A 19,630-nucleotide genomic window follows, 5' to 3' on the forward strand; every position below is an offset into this window, starting at 1 on the left:
ATGAGACCTAGCTAAATCAAATCTATGAAAAATTAGGAGCAAAATGAGTCTAATATGCAAAATTTTGCCTAGGCCCATTTCTGGCCCAATTTCTAAACACACTCCCGGGCTTTGCTAAATGCCACCCCTTTTTCCCTACTAAAAAAATGGAAAATAAATGTATCAACAAGGGAGGTTAAATGGAGTCAAACACTCCAAGTAACCCATCCTAAAATCAATATACAATCACTAGTTAAAAGCAAGTAAAGTGCCTCACTAATACAAAGGCAAAAATAAGCCTATACAAAGAGACTACTATATGTACAAACATATGAAAAGGTCTTTAAGATCATCCCATTCCTCTTGGTTCTTTTAAGATATCACCTCTTGGATTCCTTGGCCTTGGCCATAGTCTATCAAGAAGCTTTCACTAGCACTCGTCACCGCAGCTCGGCGCCTCCGACCTTATTTCCAAAGTCACCAGGTGGTTGTCAAAACTGACTACCCAATTAAGCAGATCTTGAGAAAGCCGGAGCTCGCCGGGCGTATGATAGCATGGTCAGTGGAGTTATCCGAGTTCGGAATCTAATACGAAAGTCGAGGCCCCTGAAAGCTCAATGCCTAGCAGATTTTGTGGCTGAACTCACCCCAACCTCGGCTGTGGAACAACAGGTATGGACTTTACACGTTGACGGATCCTCCAATTCTAAAGGTGGTGGTGTAGGCATCATTTTGGAGGGACCAAATAAGGTCATCATAGAGCAATCTCTCAAATTTGGCTTCACGGTAACCAACAACCAAGCAGAATACGAAGCACTACATGGCAGGATTGAGGTTGGCACGTGACCTCGGAGCACAGCGGGTGAGTTGCAGCAACGACTCAAAACTCATGATAGAACAACTTAGCGGGGCATATCAGACCAAGGACACCCTACTACAGAGGTATTTTCATGTAGCCTCCCAACAGATCTCGTCCTTCGACGAGTTCACAATACACCATGTGCCCTGGGAGCAGAATGCAAGAGCCAACCTCCTGTCCAAGCTCGCCAGCACAAAACGCCCCGAGCAACATCGAACCATCATACAGGAGATCTTGAACTCACCCAGCCTCGAATGCAAGGTCGTCAACGCCAGTGACAGTGAAGACCAAGGATGGATGACGGGCATTTGGAGCTACTTAAAGGAGGGTACTCTGCCCAAGATAAAGACAAAGCACGAAAGATGAGGATAAGATCGGCTAAGTTCGTCATCATTGGGGACGAGCTGTTCAAACGTGGCGTCTCCACTCCTCTGCTCAAATGCCTAGCAGGGTCTTAAGCCACTTATGTCATTGAAGAGATCCACCGAGGCATATGTGGTATGCATTCCGGAGCACGCTCGATGGCGACAAAGGTACTCCAAGCTGGGTACTACTGGCCCACATTGAAGTCAGATTTCCAAGCCTACATACAAAAGTGCAAGGAATGCCAGCAGTTCGACAACGCCCATCGACAACCGCTCGAAGTCCTCCACCAGATGATGTCATCGTGGCCTTTTGCCCAGTGGGGAATGGACATCCTCGGACCATTTCCCCCGCAAAGGGTCAACTCAAATTCCTTCTAGTGGCAATCGACTACTTCACCAAGTGGATCGAGGCATGTCCACTCGCCAAGATCACTGCTGAGAATGTACAAAAATTCACCTGGAAGAGCATCATTTGCAAATTTGGCATCCCACATTCTCTTGTCACCGATAATGGCAAACAGTTCATCGCGCGGAGCTTCAAGGATTTCCTCCGTGAACTCGGGGTCAAGCACCTCCCGACCTCGATCGAGCATCCCCAAACCAATGGCCAAGCCAAAGCCGCAAACAAAGTAATACTCCGAGAGCTCAAGAAGCGACTAGGAAGCGCCAAAGGGCAATGGGTTGACGAGCTCCCCAGCATTCTCTGGGCGTACCACTGTACTCCCCAATCAACAATGCAAGAAACATCTTATAGGCTGACCTACGGGGCCGACGCCATGATCCCAGTGGAGGTCGACGAGACGTTTCATCGATTTCATGTTTTCGACAGCGAGCAAAACGCCCAAGAACCGGCAATCGACCTCGAATTGATTAACGAACTCAGGGAGGAAGCTCGAATCCATGAAGAAGCCTGCAAACTTCGAGCCTCCAGAAGATACAACACACGAGTCCGACCTCGCTCCTTCTAAGTCGGCGACCTGGTATGGCGACTACTAGGGGAAGCCCGAAGAGATTCATCAGAAGGGAAGCTCGCGCCTAACTGGGATGGCCCATTCCGAGTCACAAAAGACTTAGAAAAAGGGGCATATCAACTAGAGGAGCTCAGCGGAAAAACCATCCCATGAACTTGGAATGCCACGCATCTCAAGTTTTACTTTAGTTAAATTGTACAAACGGGTTATGCACTCTTTTCCTGACTCAGTCTTTTGTCCCAAGAAACACAAAAATGGGTTTTGGATGAGAGGGTTTTTAACGAGGCATACCCACAATATCAATAAAAGGACTCATTCCACCCAACACTTCTCAATTTCACACCGCTTTAGCACAAATTACTTTACACTAAGCCAAGGTCGAGTTCGAACCTTGGTGCGGATTACTTTACGATAAGCCAAGGTCGAATTCGAACCTTGGAACGAATTACTTTACCCTAAGCCAAGGTCGAGTTCGAACCTTGGTGCAGATTACTTTAACGATAAGCCAAGGTCAAATTCGAACCTTGGAATGAATTACTTTACGCTAAGCCAAGGTCGAGTTCGAACCTTGGTGCGAATTACTTTACGATAACCCAAGGTCGAATTCGAATCTTGGAACGAATTACTTTACACTAAGCCAAGGTCGAGTTCGAACCTTGGTGCGAATTACTTTACGACAAGCCAAGGTTGAATTCGAACCTTGGAATGAATTACTTTGCGCTAAGCCAAGGTCGAGTTCAAACCTTGGTGCGAATTACTTTACGACAAGCCAAGGTCGAATTCGAACCTTGGAACAAATTACTTTGCGCTAAGCCAAGGTCGAGTTCGAACCTTGGTGCGAATTACTTTACAATAAGCCAAGGCCCAAGGTCGAATTCAAACCTTGGTACGAATCACATGATGCTAAGCCAAGGTCGAATTCGAACCTTAGAACGAATGACTCTATCCTAAACCAAGGTCGAATTCGAACCTTACCAAAACAAGGATCATCAGAAAAGCAAGACAAAAACCGCAAATGAACAAAGAAAATTATATACATAAACGAGTTCATCAATACAAAATACAAGTTCAGAAAGCGAGAAAAATAGAAAAACTAAGTTATTACAAAAACAACGACTTAAGCTGTGGTATTCTCGCTCGAGCTATCAGGGAGGTCGTCTTCCTTCACCAGCCACCCAACTCGAACCTCTTTCTCTACACGCATAGGAGAAAGATCGACCCCGGGCGCAAGCAACCTCGTCTGACAAGCTGCCTTGACAAAGCCTTTCTTGTGCTCCATCAAAACAGCTCGCTCGGTCTCAATGAGCCTCCTTTTTAACTTCGCCTTAGTCGCAACAATCTTATCAAAGTCCGCCCTCAGAGCTATGACCTCCTCTTCCTTGCCACCAAGAAGCACCTCATCACAGAGACGCCTCTCGGCTGCTTCCACTAGTTCGGCCTTCAACACCGAGACCTCGTCTTCAAGGGAACGCACTCTAACCCGAGAAGAATTGGAGAGCTCTTGAAGCTCTCCGACCTGGGCAGCGTAGATCTCGTTAGCCCTCAAAGCAATCTCCAAAGACTTCTGAGTCCTTGCAAGATCCCTCCTCGTGGCTTGCAGCTCGGCCTCATTCTTTTCGTCAGCTCGCGCCACTTGCTCTTTCCCATTATACTTGCAAGCACAAAAGCAAAATAAATAAGAAAAAGAAAATGAAAGAAGCCCTGACAACTGAGGATGACGAGATACTCACTTTCTAAACCCCTCTTCTTGTATGCCGAATTAGCAAGCGATAGGATGAGCTTGCAATCCAAAGGACGAGGAAGCGCGGTCAAATCAGCAATGGCAGCAGTATCCGAGGCCGTCAACTGAAGATTGGCTGACCTGTTGAACTTGATCGGATCTTGCTGCCAGTAAAGAGGGAACCTTGGCAACCTTCCAAAGTGGAACACCTCATATTTTAACAGGTTGACCTCCTTGGGCAAAAACTCGGAAGAACTCCTGTTTGAAGCCCTTATACGACTTGGAGTAAAGCGAGAATAATTCCCAAGTCTTACTCTCATTCAAAGACACCCAACCATGGGGAGGCTCACCCAACTTAAGTTGGTAGAAATGGAGAAAAACAGGCAGTGACAACCCTATTCCCAGGGTCGAGCAAAGGACTTGGAAAGCCCTAAAAAAACCCCAACTGTTGGGGTGTAGCTGACAAGGAGCCGCGTTGATAAAATTCAAAAAATCACATTCAAACTGAGTGAAGGGCAGACATACACCTAAATCCCTAAAAAAACACTGGTACACATAGAAGAAAGGGGGATTGGAGGTACCCCCCATATACACACGCTCACCGGGCTGACAAGGCTCGAGTTAGATGAGCTTAGAAATGGATCCTTGGCAGATCCTGAGCGATTTCCACATCACATTAACCTCAAGGAATGATTTGAGGACGCTCTGGAACTCTCTAAGGTCCCCTCTGACCCACTCGTAGCCAGTGATGATGGGAAAAGAATCCCTAGGGCTATTTCCACCCTTCTTCTTTTTAGCGGCAACCAAAAGACTCGAGAAAGGGGGTAAATGAGGAAGAAAGAAGAAGGGGCTTGGTTAAGAGAAAGAACGAAAGAAAAAATAGCAGAAGGGAAGTACCTGGTACTCCTCCTTAAATAAGGACCTTAACGGTGACCTGGATGCCAGAAATGGCAGCGACAAGGACAAACGGAGAGGAGGAGAAAGGAAAAGGGTTGAGGGAGCATCGATGTGCAAGAGAAGCCAAGACAAAAGAAAGAGTAAAGTAAAGATGAAAGGGTGCGAAAGAGAGAGTGAAAAAGGGGTTTCCGAAATTGAAACTAAAGTGACACGTGGAAAAAGGAGACAAAAATGACGATACATTAATGGGGCCCCATTATGGCGAAGTGCGCCCATCATTACATAATCGTCACCTTCCATTAACACGTCGCCCACGCGTTTCGGGGAATGAGGTGACGGTTATGACACATGGCATCACGATAGAGAAGCATATGCGAAGAGTCACGACCCCTTGTCGAACTCGGCATTAACTCCTCGACCCGCAGTCTTCGGAGCTCGAGGGCTAGTGTACTATCTGTACCGCAAAGCCGAGCTCTAGCTCGGCATCACAGCGCAGAACGATCTCGGACACGCGCTAGGCAACATCGGCCAAGACAAGGCCCGCTATCTAAATAGGTCATATCTGATCTCAGGTCCAAGGCTCAATGAAACTCTAATTCACACAAAGGTACGTGCATTACTTATACGAGACTCATACACTCACAAACACTAACTTTAGCATCAGAGTCTCTTTTACAGGTACCACCCCCACTCTGAAACAGCAAGCGTACCCAGCGAAGGAGGCTCACCAATCTTGCCCAACAGATCGTCCCTACGACCGATATCAGGTAAGAACAAAAATAATTTATGTTCTAGGTAAGAATTTTGTTAAAAAATATTTTTAAAATATATTGTTATCATGAATGTTAATAACTTATAGATTCAATTTCTATAAAATATAACTTATTTATTTTTATTTCTGTGTAGATATTAAATTATTACAAAATTAACTTTTAAACATGCTTGCAAGCAAACTAAACTTTTATGTAGGACCTGGTCAGGTCTTTAAAATCTATCTAGATAAACATATCATACTCATGTAGGCTCCTCTTTCTCGACCAATAAAGAAGTGATCGCAAATGTTGGTCCAAGAATCTTTTCTTGGCAACCAATACGGAGAAAAGGTAACAGTAGCAAAATTCGATCTCAAGTACGAGAAAGGCTCTTTGTCCACGACCAATGAAGAAGGGATACATAAGTTTTGTCTGAACATAGGATAGTGTGACCAATTCGCGTATGCATTTTTGGACTGGTACGTATGCCAATATGAATGGAATAGGTGAGTGGTGTTGGAATTTGTTGCCCATTTTTATCTTTATAGTGGAGTTGATTAATTTTGCAACCATAAAATTTATTCGGCGTTGGCAAGTTAGTTACTCCTCCGTTTTTTTTTTAATGTTTAATATTTATTTAAAAAAATTTAAGAAAATGATTGATATTTTAGTTTTTCAAAGTATTTATTACTTATTTTTATCTTATATTCTTTAGGTGATTAGAGAAGAAATAGGTACATTAAAAATGAATAAACACATTATTCAGTAAACACACATTAATTAGAGTAAAAATGAAAAAGAAAATTAATAAGTCGTTGATTTTAGAAAAGTGACAATGAGAAAAGAATAAAAAATAGTGTCAAAACGATTATAAAAAAACGGAGGGAGTAAAAATTATAAATATTGATAGCACTTACTCTAATTTTATGAGGCAAGTTCACTTATTTTAAGGGGTAACTGATACACGAAATATATTTTATAATTTTGAAAATTTTAGAGTGAAAATCTTAGTTTTTTTTATATCTACTAGTTATTTAAAAACAAATTCTAGAAATATAGTTTCTGTTCTTACTGAAGATCTGCTATTGAGATGATCCGCCGAGTAAGATTGGTGAGCCTCCTTCGCTAGTACGTTGGTGTGCCAAGGTGGGGGTGGTACCTGCAAAAGAGACTCCGATGCTAAAGTTAGGGTTTGTATGAGTGTATGTCTCGTATAAGTAATGCACGTACCTTAGTGTGAATTAGGATTGCGTTGGGCCTTCGGCCCGAGATCAGTTATGATCTAATTAGGTAATGGATCTCGTCTGGACCGAGATCTCCTGAGATCAGTTATGATCTGGTTGGATTACGGATCTTGTCTAGACCGAGGTCTCCAAATGCGTGTTCCGAGGTCAATCCACGCTGTGATGCCGAGCTCAAGCTCGGCGTGGCGGTACGGATAGTACACTAGCCCCCCGAGCTCCAAAGACTGTGGGTCGAGGAGTTTAAAACTGAGCTCGTCAGGGAGCAGTGACCTTTCGCGTACGCCTGCTTGTTGAGATGCCATGTGTCATAACTGGTCATTTCCCGAAAACGTGCAAGTGGCGCGTTAATGGGAGTGACGATTATGTAATGATGGTTTGCATTTGTCATATTGGTTTTCCATTAATGTGGCGTCAGACTTGTCCCTTGGCCGACACGTGGCGTGATCGCTTTGAATTTGGGAAAAACCTTTTTCTCTCCCTCGCGCCTCTTCTCTTTTCACTTTACTCATTTTTCGCTCTTTCAACTTTTTGCGCATGCCGTTTCTCTCGTTTTCGTTTGTCCTCCATCTCCATTTTCTTCGTTTCCGCCGTCGTTTCCGGTAACCCAGTCGTTGTTAGGGTTATTTTCTGAGGAAGAGTACTAGGTACTTCCTTTCTACAGTTTTCTTTTTCCTTCTTCCCCAATCTTCTTCGAGTCTTTCTTGTTTTCTTTATGGCTGGAGAGAGTGGTGCTAGGTCCTCCGTGCCTGCCAAGGGCAAAGGCAAGGCGCGGGGTAAGGCGGTGGCTACCGGAACGGCTACCGCCGAGAAGAAGAAGGTGGTGAATCCGCCCAAAGACCTCGTTCCAGGCATTCCTGGGTATGACTGGGTTCGGCGCGAGATGGGGGGAGTCCAAAGCGTGTTTCGATCTTTCCTTGAGGTCAATGCGGTTTGGAAATCGCTCAGAATCTGCGACCCTTCTATTTCCCGAATGATCCGTCTTGAACCTTGTCAGGCCGGAGAGGGCGTGTATATGGGGAAGTCCACTGACTCTCCCCATTTCTATATGTACCAATGTGTTTTTAGGGATTTAGGTGTCTGCCTTCCCTTCACTCAGTTCGAGTGTGATTTTTTGAACTTTATCAACTCGGCCCCTTGCCAGTTGCACCCCAATAGTTTGGATTTTTTTGAGGGCTTTTCAAGTCCTGTGTTCAGTTCTAGGGATACAGGTGTCCCTTCCCGTCTTTCTTCATTTTTACCAGTTGAAGATAGGCATTCTGCCATATGGCATACTGTCTCTGAGTGGGAGTAGGGATGGGGGTTTGTTTACTCTCTACTCCCAGTCATACAAAAATTTCAAACAAGAGTTTTTCTGGGTTGCTCTTGTGGATGTCGACCCATTGGAGGATGGGGCGTTTTACTTCGGCGGGCTACCAAAATTCCCTTTCTATTGTGCCCCAAACCGTCTAGGTTTCATGGGGTGGGCCAAATGAAACTGACAGCTTTGAAGGCGGCCGCCGTCGAGAACCTCGCAGCGCTTCCTCGTCCGCTGGATTGCAATCTCGTTCTGTCGCTTGCGAACTCGGCATACAAGGAGAGGGGCCTGGAGAGTGAGTATTTCGTCCTCTTTAGATTGTTAGGGTTTGCAAAACCTTCTTTTGCTGATGTGTTTTGCTTTTTGTGTTTGCAGGCATAATGGGCAAGAATAAGTGGCGTGAGCTGAAGCACCGCTACAACGTTGCCGAGCTTGAGGTTCCCGAGCCTCAGGAGGAGGAGATGTCCCCCCTAAAGGTCAACCAAAAAAGAAAGAGGGGCGAGAAAGAGGTCGGGGGGACCTCTGCCCCTCGCGAAATGGAGGAGGTGACCTCCAAGGCTGCAGATGCTGATGGAGTCGATCTCATTGGGAGCTCTCCGCCTGGCGAGGCTCCCCAAATGGCCGCTGCAGCGACTGTTGAGCCAGTTGCTCTTTCTGCCGAGGTAAGTGTCTTGTCTCCTTGGACTTTTCTTCTATGTTGGTTTCGCTTTTGTTTATTGAGGCGCTATCGCTCTTTGCAGCCAGGGATAGTTGCCGAGGTGGAGGCCCCGGTTGTTGAGCAGGTCGCCCAGGCCGCCGTGGTTAGTGCCTCGCTCTTCATTTTTTCCTCTATCTTGTACGTTGTTCTTTTTCTTTTTTGACATGGCATTGGTTTTTGCAGGCAGGGGACGCTGCTTAGGTCCGGGTGCCTCTAAGGTCAGAGGTGGCAGACGTGGTCCCCCTTGTTGCCGAGCAGGAGACGCCTGTTTCCACTTCTGTTAAGGCTCGCGGTAAGGGGCCGAGTCTCGAGGTCCCTACAACCACGCCTGTAACCTCGGCGGCGCCGTCAGGTTCATCACAAGGGGCTTCTCGGAGCCATTACATAGCTCACCGCTTCGGGAAGGGCCTCACCCAGGTGCGACTGCACCATGTGAGTGCTTTGGCCGACATGAACTCGCTGTGGAGCGCTGGGGTGACTGCTGAGAAGTTCTTCCCTCAAGGTTCGCTGACCCCAGATGACCAGGTACTGATCGACGGGGCTGGGCCCGTGGAAAGCTTCGACGCTGCCCAGGTCTTTCTGCAAAGAACTGTGGCGATTGTGGACCACTGGAAGCATAAGTGGTCTCAACAGCAAGAGGATCGGGTTAGGCTGAGGAACCAAGTTCAACCTCTGAAGGACGAGAACAAGGTCCTGAAGGAGGAGAACAAGGTGCTGAGTGCCGCCCTTGGCGAGGCAAAAATGCAGGGGGCCGAGCTTCAAGCGGCGAAGGGAGATCTCGCCAGGGTTCAGAAATCGTTGGAGATCGCCCTTCGCTCTAACGAGAATTATGCCGCCTAGGTGAGCGAGCTGTAGGGGCTCGTCGCCTCGTCCCGAGGTCGGGTACGGAGCCTGAAAGATGAGGTGACGTCTTCCCGGGGCCAAGTTCGCTCTTTGGAGGACGAAGTGACCTATCTGAAGGGCGAGCTAGTGGCGACGGCTGAGGAGCGTCTTCGCGACGAGGTCATTCTTGGTGGCAGAGAAGAGGAGATTGCTGCCCTGAGGGTGGACCTCTCGAAGCTGGAGGCGGAGAAGGCAGTGCTGGAAAATAAGCTTGAGGAGACCGAACGCTCCATTGTGGTTGAGCATAAGAGAGGTTTCCTCAAGGCTACTCTCCAGGCCAGGCTCCTCGCGCCAGGGTTCGATTTCTCCGTCATGCATGTGGAGAAAGTCGTCCGCTTCGGGAAGCTCATAAAGGAAGATGACGTGGAGGACAACTCTAGCGAGAATGCCTCTACGTAGGCCAATTTTGTAATAGCCTAGTTTGAGCTTCCCTACTTTATTTTTCTGTTTTGAATTCAAGTGTGGAACTCTGCAAACATTGCTTGTATATGTATATTTTTCTTTGTCTATTTGCGTTTGCGCTTTTCTTTGCCTTTGTGTTTAGGCTTGAGTTTTGTTGTTTGCGCGTTTTGAGACACACGTTCGATGTCTATTGTATGCTTTTATACTTGGTGATACTTCACCTTGAGTTGATCATGCCGAGGTTCGAACGCGACCTCAGTTTTTCGTTAAGTAATTTTTGCGGAGGTTCGAATTCGACCTCGAATTGATTATGCCGAGGTTCGAATTCGACCTCAGATTTTCGTTAAGTAATTTTTTATGAAGGTTCGAACTCAACCTTAATCATACCGAGGTTCGAACTCGACCTCAGATTTTTGTTGAGTAATTTTGTGTGAAGGTTCGAACTCGACCTTAATCATACCGAGGTTCGAACTCGACCTCAGATTTTCGTTAAGTAATTTTTGTGAAGGTTCGCACTCGACCTCAATCATATCGAGGTTCGAACTCGACCTCAGATTTTCGTTAAGTAATTTTTTGTGAAGGTTCGAACTCGACCTTAAGTGAGAGCGAAATAAGTTGGCTCAAACTCGACCTCTATTTAGCGTGAAACATAAAATAATGTAAAGAGAATGTGAGTTGAACAGAATGAGTCATTTTATTGATTATGTAATTGTGCCTCGTTAAAAACCCTCTCAGCCAAAACCCATTTTTCTATTTTTTGGGACAAAAGAATGAGGTGGGAAAAGAGTGCACAACTCATTTGTACAAAATTTAGCTGAAGTAATACTTAATATGCGTAGCATTCCAAGTTCGCGGTATGGGTTTTCCACTAAGCTCTTCTAATCGGTACGCTCCATTTTCCAAGTCTTTTGTAACTTAGAATGGGCCACCCCAAGTGGGTGCAAGCTTCCCATCTGATGTATCTTTCCGTGCTTCGCCCAGCAATTGCCACACCAAGTCACCAACTCGGAAAGAGCGAGGTTTCACTCGGGTGTTGTATCTTCGGGAAGCTCGGAGCTTGCAGGCTTCTTCGTGGATTTGAGCTTCGTCTCTAAGCTCGTCAACCAAGTCGAGGTCAGCTTCCAACTCTCGAGCGTTCTGCTCGCTGTTGAAAACCTGGCATCGGTGGGACATCTCTCTGACTTCTACTGGGATCATTGCGTCAGCTCTATAGGTCAGCTTGTAAGGCGTCTCTTGCGTGGTTGACTGGGGGGGTGCAATGATACGCCCAGAGGATGCTGGGGAGTTCATCGGGCTACTGTCCTTTGGCGTTCCCTAGCTGCTTCTTAAGTTCCCGGAGGATGACCTTGTTGGCTGCTTCGGCTTGGCCATTGGTTTGGGGGTGTTCCACCGAGGTCGGAAGATGTTTGATATCGAGCTCGCGGAGGAAGTCCTCGAATCCCTATGCGATGATTTGTCGACCGTTGTTAGTAACGAGGGTGTGAGGGATTCCGAATCTGCAAATGATATTCCTCCAGGTGAATTTTTGCACGTTCTCAATGGTGATTTTGGCGAGTGGGCATGCCTCAATCCACTTGGTGAAGTAATCGATCGCCACTAGGAGGAACTTCAATTGACCTTTCGCAGGGGGGAATGGCCCGAGGATGTCCATTCCCCACTGGGAGAAAGGCCACGCCGACATCATATGGTGGAGAGCTTCGGGCGGTTGCCGGTGTGTGTTGCCGAACTGCTGGCGCTCTTTGCATTTTTGGATGTAGTCTTGGCAATCCGACTTCAGAGTGGGCCAGTAATACCCAGCTTGGAGTACTCTGGTCACCATTGAGCGTGCTCCGGAATTCATGCCACATATGCCTCGGTGAATTTCCTCGATGACGTAGGCTGCTTAAGGCGCAGTCAAGCACTTGAGTAGTGGAGTGGAAACGCCACGTTTGAATAGCTCATCCCCGACAATGACGAATTTAGCCGATCTCATCCTCATTTTTCGAGCTTCGTCCTTATCTTCGGGCAAGGTCCCTTCTTTCAAGTAACTCCAGATGCCTGTCATCCACCCCAAGTTTTCACTGTCACTGACATTGACGACTTTGTCATCCAAGCTCGGTGAGTGCAAGGTCCCCTGGATGATAGTTCGGTGTTGTCCAGGCCTTTTGGTGATGGCGAGCTTCGATAGGAGGTCAGCTCGGGTGTTTTGTTCTCGAGGCACATGTTGTATGGTGAACTCGTCAAAGGACGAGATCTGGTGGGATGCGACGTGGAAGTACCACTGTAGAAGAGTGTCCTTTGCCTGGTACGTCCCACTGAGTTGCTCCACCATGAGCTTCGAGTCGCTGTTGCAACTCACTCTTCGATCTCCGAGGTCGTGGGCTAGCCTTAGTCCTGCGAGGAGTGCCTCATACTCTGCTTGGTTGTTGGTCACCTTGAAGCTAAACTTGAGGGATTGCTCCAAGGTGACTTGGTTCAGCCCTTCCAATATGATACCTGCACCACCACCCTTAGAGTTGGAGGACCCGTTAACGTGTAAAGTCCATATCTGGGGTTCCTCGACAGTAGTAGGCGTGAGCTCGGCTACGAAGTCAGCCAGGCATTGGGCTTTTAGGGGTCCGCGACTTTCATACTGGATACCGAACTCAGACAATTCTATTGACCATGTAATCATCCGTCCGCGCGAGCTCGGGCTTTCGCAAAATTTGCTTGATGGGGTAGTCGGTTTTGACTACCACCTGGTGACTCTGGAAGTAGGGTCGGAGACGCCGAGCTGCGATGACAAGTGCCAGTGCCAGCTTCTCGATCATTTGGTACCGCTTCTCCGCGTCTTGGAGGACTCGGCTAATGAAGTAGATTGGTGTCTACACTTTTTGGTGCTCTTGTACTATCACTGCGCTGATAGCGCTTTCTGCCACGGTCAAGTAGAGGAGGAGGTCAGTTTTGTGATCCGGCCTCTGTAGGATCGGCGGAGTCGTGAGGAAGGTTTTGAAGCTTCAGAAAGCTTCTTCGCACTGATCTGTCCACTGAAACTCTTTTGGTTTCCGTAGCAGAGTGAAGATCGTCCCTGCCTTCTCCGCAAGTCTGGGGATGAAACGGGACAGTGAGACTAATCGTCCAGCTAGGCGTTGGACCTCTTTCACCGTTTGTGGACTCTGCATCTAGATGATTGCTTTACACTTCTCGGGATTGGCCTCAATTCCTCTGCTGATGATCATGAAACTGAGGAACTTGCCTTCCTGGACGCCGAAGACGCACTTCTCCGGGTTGAGGCGCATGTTGTGCCTCCTGATCTGGGCGAACATCTCGGCGAGGTCGGTAGCATGATCTGTTGCCGAGGTGGTCTTTACTACCATGTCGTCGACGTAGACCTCCATGTTCCACCCGATCTGCTAGTGGAAAACCTTATCCATCAGTCGCTGGAAGGTTGCCCTTGCATTTTTGAGACCGAAGGGCATCACCCGATAGCAATAGTTGGCGTGGTCGGTGATGAAAGACGTATGCACCTCGTCGGGTGGATACATCATTATCTGGTTGTACCCGGAGTAGGCATCGAGGAAACTAAGAAGGGCGTGCCCGGATGCTCCGTCGACCAGCCTGTCATTGCTCGGCAAGGGGTATGACTCCTTGGGGCATGCTTTGTTCAAGTTGGTGTAGTCGACGCACATGCGCCACTTCCCCGAGCTCTTCTTCACCAGGACCACATTTGCCAGCCATGTGGTGTATCTGACCTCACGGATGAAGCCAGCGTTCAGCAATTTCTGTGTCTCGGTGATGATGGCCTCCTGCCTTTCACCGTCGACCTTCCTCTTCCTCTGGGCCACTAGCCTTGCTTCCTTGTGTATCACTAACCTGTGACAGATGAAGTCAGCGTCTATGCCTGGCATGTCGGCGTTGGACCAGGCGAAGAGGTCGACGTTCAGGAGAATCTCAGCTTCGAGCTGCTGCCGCAATTTTGGGCTTAGCTGCTTGCTGATTTTTGTGCATTGCCCGGGAAGTTTCCCGATCTGGAGGTCGTCCAGCTCGTCAATGGGGCTCGGCCACTCATCATGGGAGTCGGACCTCGGATCGAGATCGGTGATTTCCACGTGGGTGATGTGAGCCACGGTGGGAGGATCCTTCTTGCTTGGCTCGCCGGACGAGGAGATCTTCAGACTCTCGGCGTAGCACTGCCGAGCTGTCTTCTGATTTGCTTTGACAGAGATGATTTTACCGTCACTTCCCGGGAACTTCATAGTGAGGTGTGGAGTGGACACCACTGCTCCAAGCTGATTCAACGTGGGTCTCCCAATGATGATGTTATAGGAGGTGTTGGCCTCCACAAGGAGGTATCAGACCATGATTCTCCTTGTGTCTTGATGGAATTCACTTGGAGAAGGTTGATGTTCTTCAAGTGTTCCATGCTTAGGACCGTGATTACTCTTGAGGTCAATCTTCCAAAGACTCTTTGAAGCTCCACGAAGTGTTCTTCAATGGAGAAGAGGCCTTGAAGTGGTTCGGTTTTCCTTAGCTTGCATAGGAAGCTTGAGGAACCAAGAAAAGGTTAAAAACCTTTGGTGAGAAACCTAAGAGAGATAATTCCCTACGGTTTTGGAGAGACTCTTGAGAGAGAAATCTGAAGTTTATTTCTCAAATTTGTCAAAAGTGATTACATGAGAGGTATTTACAAATATATAGGGAGAGGTAGCTTCTAGGAGAAGCTAACCTTAACCATGGTTCACTAGGAACCATGGTAAGGTGTAGCTAACCTTCCATGGTTTAGAAAACTTGTAGGAGAAGCTACCTTGACCATGGTTCACTTAAGAACCATGGTAAGGTCAGCTCAACCTACCTAAGTTTAGAAACTTGGAAGAGAAGCTACTAATCTTGAAGGAATGACTTGAAATTTTCGGCCAAAGAAGGACTTGGAGAGCTAGGCGGCCAAGTGCTCAAATTGCTCCATGATTTAATTCAAAAATGTTTGATTTGGTTTAGTTAGGTTCATCATATGATGATGAGACCTAGCAAAATCAAATCTATGAAAAATTAGGAGCAAAATGAGTCCAATATGTAAAATTTTGCCTAGGCCCAGTCCTGGCCCAATTACTAGTCACACCCTCAAACATTGCTAAATGCCACCCCTTTTTCCCTACTGAAGAAATACAAAATGAATGTATCAACTAGGAAGGTTAAATGGAGTTAAACTCTCCAAGTAGCCTACCCTAAAATCAATATACAAACACTAGAAAAAGCAAGTAAAGTGCCTCACAAATACAAAGGAAAAAATAACTTATACAAAAGAACTACTATAAGAAAAAGGTCTTTAAGATCATCCCATTCCTCTTGGTTCTTTTAGTATATCACCTCTTGGATTCCTTGGCCTTGGCCATAGTCTATCATGTCTGGAGAGGTTCCGAAGGTGGTCAGCAGGTCCACGTATCCCCGAGTGTGCACTCGCTCTCCTGCAAAACTGACTAGGGGCTGTGTGTGAGGTTGGATGAGAGAGTGGGGGATGTCTAACCTGAGGAAGGTCGGCCAATACAGGACATCTGCCGAGCTCCCCTAGTCTATCAGTGTCTTGTGCACCTCCCAATTGGCTACCTCCACGGCTATGACCATGGGATCATCCTGGTTGGGACTGACGCCGACATAGTCATTGTCGGTGAAGGTGATCGGTGGTGAACTTTGGTGCGAAGCTGAGGTAGCGGAATGGACAGTGTTGATATTGTGCAGGTGTCTCTTCCGTGCCGAGCTGGTGGCATCTCCCCCTACAAAACCACCTGCAATTGTATTGATAACTCCCCGTAGGGGAGCTGATCCTGTTTCTTGGCTTACCTCGGCTTGCACTGCTCCGCCGGCATTCTGCTGAGAGCTAGAGGGTTGGTCCGTGCGAGCTCCTGAACCACGGCCTCTGCCTCGTCCTTGTCCACCATAGCCTCCTCGGTGACCCTGCTGTCACTGGACATATTGGCCGAGGTGGCCTTCCTGGATGAGTTCTTCAATACGATCCCGGAGTGAGCGGTACTCCTCAGTGGTATGACCGTGATTCCTATGGTACCGACAGTGCTTGGATTTGTCGGCGCTGTTGGGGGTGTGACCTGGCGGTGGCAGAGTGAGTAGATTGCTGTTACTGGCCTCCTCTAGGATATGCACCCTAGGTGTGTTTAGGGAAGTATAGAAGTCATATCTCCCCACTCTGTTTGCTCTAGCTGATTTCTTGAACTGGCTGTCATTGTTGACTTTAACCTTGTCCTTGTGACCCTATTCTGGCTTCATAGATCCCTTTCCACGAACCTGGTCACGGAATGCGGAGTGTTCCTCCATCTGGATGTAGCCCGCAGCACGGGCGCGGAGCTTGTCCATGTCGCGAGGAGCCTCATGGCACAAGCTTTCGACAAACGGGTCGGGCCTGAGGGCCATGAGCATGGCATGCAGGGCAACTTTGGGGTTCAGGTTTCTGATCTTGACCGAGGTGGCTGCAAATCGCTCCATGAATGCCCGGAGTGGCTCGTCATCGTTCTGTCTGAGACTGGCCAGGGCGGCTGAAGTGATGTGGTGAGGCCGGCTCGTTGCATATTGCACCATGAATCGCCTGACCAGTGTGTTGAAACTATCGATTGACTCAGCGGGAAGCTGGGTGTACCAGTTGAGCGCGGCCCCCTTCAGTGAGGTTGGAAAAACACTGCACAGTATAGCATCCTCATTAGTATAGAGGTTTACCTGTGTGGTGTACAGGTCGATGTGCTCATCCGGGTCGGTCGTGTCGTCGTAACGGTCGATGTGGAGAGGCTTCCACCCGAACGGGAGAGGTGTCTCCATGATGCCATCCACGAATGGATGAAAGCGAAAGGTCGCCTGATGTCCCGTGCCATGGGCTGGGACGTTGCTGACATCCTGCGCTGACCTGTGCGTTAGTACATGAGATCGATGTGAAGCAGGTCTAGGGGTTAGAACCCTAGTCGCGGCTGGTGGCTGAGAAACCGAGTTGCCTTCCTCCTCATGCAGATGACTCGGCTGAGGGGGTTGATCAGAGGGACGCCAAGGGAGTTGAGCGCGAATACGCTCGTTCTCGGCGCGCAACGCTGCTAGGTCAGCTTCATTAGCGGTCTGCATCGCCGCTAGGTCGGTTTCGTGCTTGGCACGCATGTTGCATAGATCGGCGTCGTGTTGTTGCCGCATCTGTTCGACCTGGTCGATCAGTCTCCTCAATGTGGCTTCGTTATCCATGGAAGTTGGGTGATCTGCGTCGTCTATTGCGCGTCTACTATGGCTTCTGGTGAATACCATAAGCGTGGCCGATAAGAGCTGTCTCGATCGGCCCCACGGTGGGCGCCAAATGTTCTTACTAGAGATCTGCTGTTGAGATGATCCGCCAAGTAAGATTGGTGAGCCTCCTTCGCTGGTACGTTGGTGTGCCAAGGTGGGGGTGGTACCTGCAAAAGAGACTCCGATGCTAAAGTTAGGGTTTGCACGAGTGTATGTCTCCTATAAGTAATGCACGTACCTTAGTGTGAATTAGGGTTGCGTTGGGCCTTGGGCCCGAGATCAGTTATGATCTAATTAGGTAACAGATCTTGTCTGGACCGAGATCTCCTAAGATCAGTTATGATCTGGTTGGATTGCGGATCTCGTCTAGACCAAGGTCTCCAAATGCGTGTTCCGAGGTCAATCCACACTGTGATGTCGAGCTCGAGCTCGGCGTGGCGGTACGGATAGTACAGTTTCTAATGAAGGATTTTTATTCCACTTTTCCATAAAAACATTCTCATAAGAAGGGTGGGAATCCAACTTGTTTCGAGTTAGGGAGAAAATTTTATATTTATAAAAGACCACAATATCGCTTTTAAAAATAAAAAATATCACTCTCCTTCTATTTCTCTCTCTCTCTCTCTCTCTCCCCCTCCCATATTTATATTTCTCTCTTTTTCTTGTATCTCATTATTTATTGATCTTGACAATGTATATGCCTCACAACACATAACAACAAGCATGAAAATAGAAATGCAAGAATGTAAAGTCAAGTATAGGAGGGAGAGAGAAAACTGCACGACCAATTTATACTGGTTCAACCACAGCCACTTATGACCAACATCCAGTCCCCACTTACCCCGATTGAGATTTTTCACTAATCTTTAATATCATAAGTTTTAGAATCACAATACCACATGCAATTCACTTCTACAATGTTAAAGAAACCATTTCTTGAACTCCAAGAAGCACCTACTTGTAACACCCCACTACAAGATTCTCCTTTCTTAAGAAATCTACTTAAGAAAACAATGAACATAAAGATTTAAGGAATGAATTAACATAATGTATATAACATATTAGAGAAGGTGAATCAACCATGTAGCTTAACCTTTGACTTCATGAAGATGATGATCAGTTCAATTCTTGAAAACTTTCTTGAGGTTACCCCCAAAGGTTGAAAAACCTTTTATTGTAGAGAAAAATGTATTTTAATGAGTATTTTCATAAATAAAAGATATCACAAAGAATCAAGTCTATTTGTTCTAGGTGTAAAAAATGATATATATACACACATATATATATATATATTGACTAAAATAATCGATTATTTACATGGACAATCAATTATTTTGTTCTTAGCAATTCTGAAAATCAACCAAGAACTTTGTTTCTAAAATAATTGATTATTTGTTGAATAAGCGATTATTACAAAAACTACTCCTCATGTAACTAAAAAATAGAGCAAATATACGATTATTACTTGAAATATATAATTGATTATTTTAAGTGAAAACTTAATATCTTGATTTTTCATACCATTTCTCTTTACAATTCAATTTTAACACATATTGAAGTCACCAATCATAATCTAGATAGAGATAAATGTTAAGTCAGACAAAACAATTTCCAATAAGGTTTTGAATGAGACAAATATAATACATGTTCTTATTTCTAACAAGTGTGTTAGTGATTCAGAAAAACATAAGTACAAGCAAGTTGAAGAACAAAGCATGTGCTACTTCTTATACTGAAACCAAGATAAAGGAAGGAAAGCTTCAGGCATCAAACAGAAAGGTCAAACAAAGCCAAGTCCAGCACAAGAAGAAAAATGATCAAGCTCCAGACGAAGATGAGTCAAGACAAAGCACAACGCGAGGATCAAACGAAACAAAGTCAAATGATATAGATGAAATACGACATGAGCGCCAAACGATGATGAGTCAAATACCAGACGTATGTGTGTCAAGCACAACCTATAGCACAACACAAGAACTCAGACGAAGGCTGGTTAAGACTCAGACAAAAGTCAACTACATATTAGACAAAGGACAACATAAACTAAAAAGCATTCTAGACAGAACCAAAGTCTGTCCATCAACAATGTTGACCAGAAGAAAGAAAGTCAAAGAATTAATGACAAATGCTCAGACAAAAATCAAGTCTTGAGATGCACATGGACTACCAGACACAGACGAAGACTACCATGCAAGCATTTGAAGAATTAAGTCTCAAGGGACAATTCAGGCATCGTCTACAATCATAAAAAAGCTCTCAATATGATCACGTGATGAAAGGAAGAAAAGAAAAAGAAGAAAAGCAAGCGCAAAAGTAAAAGCATGCATGTGTCAGAAAAAGTACA

At 46.5% G+C, this 19,630-nt stretch overlaps 2 protein-coding genes across 2 annotated transcripts; both read right to left on the reverse strand.

The window, feature by feature from the left end:
- Nucleotides 1-10,977: 10,977 nt before the first annotated feature.
- Nucleotides 10,978-11,352, reverse strand: LOC145954094 (uncharacterized). Its single transcript, XM_083067806.1, has one exon. The coding sequence runs from the start codon at nt 11,350-11,352 to the stop codon at nt 10,978-10,980; it is 375 nt and encodes a 124-aa protein (XP_082923932.1).
- Nucleotides 11,353-11,944: 592 nt separating this feature from the next.
- LOC145954101 (uncharacterized) lies at nt 11,945-12,715 on the reverse strand. The gene has a single exon (XM_083067816.1). The coding sequence runs from the start codon at nt 12,713-12,715 to the stop codon at nt 11,945-11,947; it is 771 nt and encodes a 256-aa protein (XP_082923942.1).
- Nucleotides 12,716-19,630: the final 6,915 nt, after the last annotated feature.

This window comes from Cajanus cajan, chromosome 1 (genome assembly GCF_000230855.2).
Source record: "Cajanus cajan strain Asha chromosome 1, NIPB_CcT2T_4, whole genome shotgun sequence".
In the NCBI taxonomy this organism is placed as follows: domain Eukaryota; kingdom Viridiplantae; phylum Streptophyta; class Magnoliopsida; order Fabales; family Fabaceae; genus Cajanus; species Cajanus cajan.

Coding starts and splice junctions, on each gene's coding strand:
- LOC145954094 (XM_083067806.1), bottom strand. CDS start 11,352: ATGAACTCCCCAGCATCCTCTGGGCGTATCATTGCACCCCCCCAGTCA.
- LOC145954101 (XM_083067816.1), bottom strand. CDS start 12,715: ATGATTACATGGTCAATAGAATTGTCTGAGTTCGGTATCCAGTATGAA.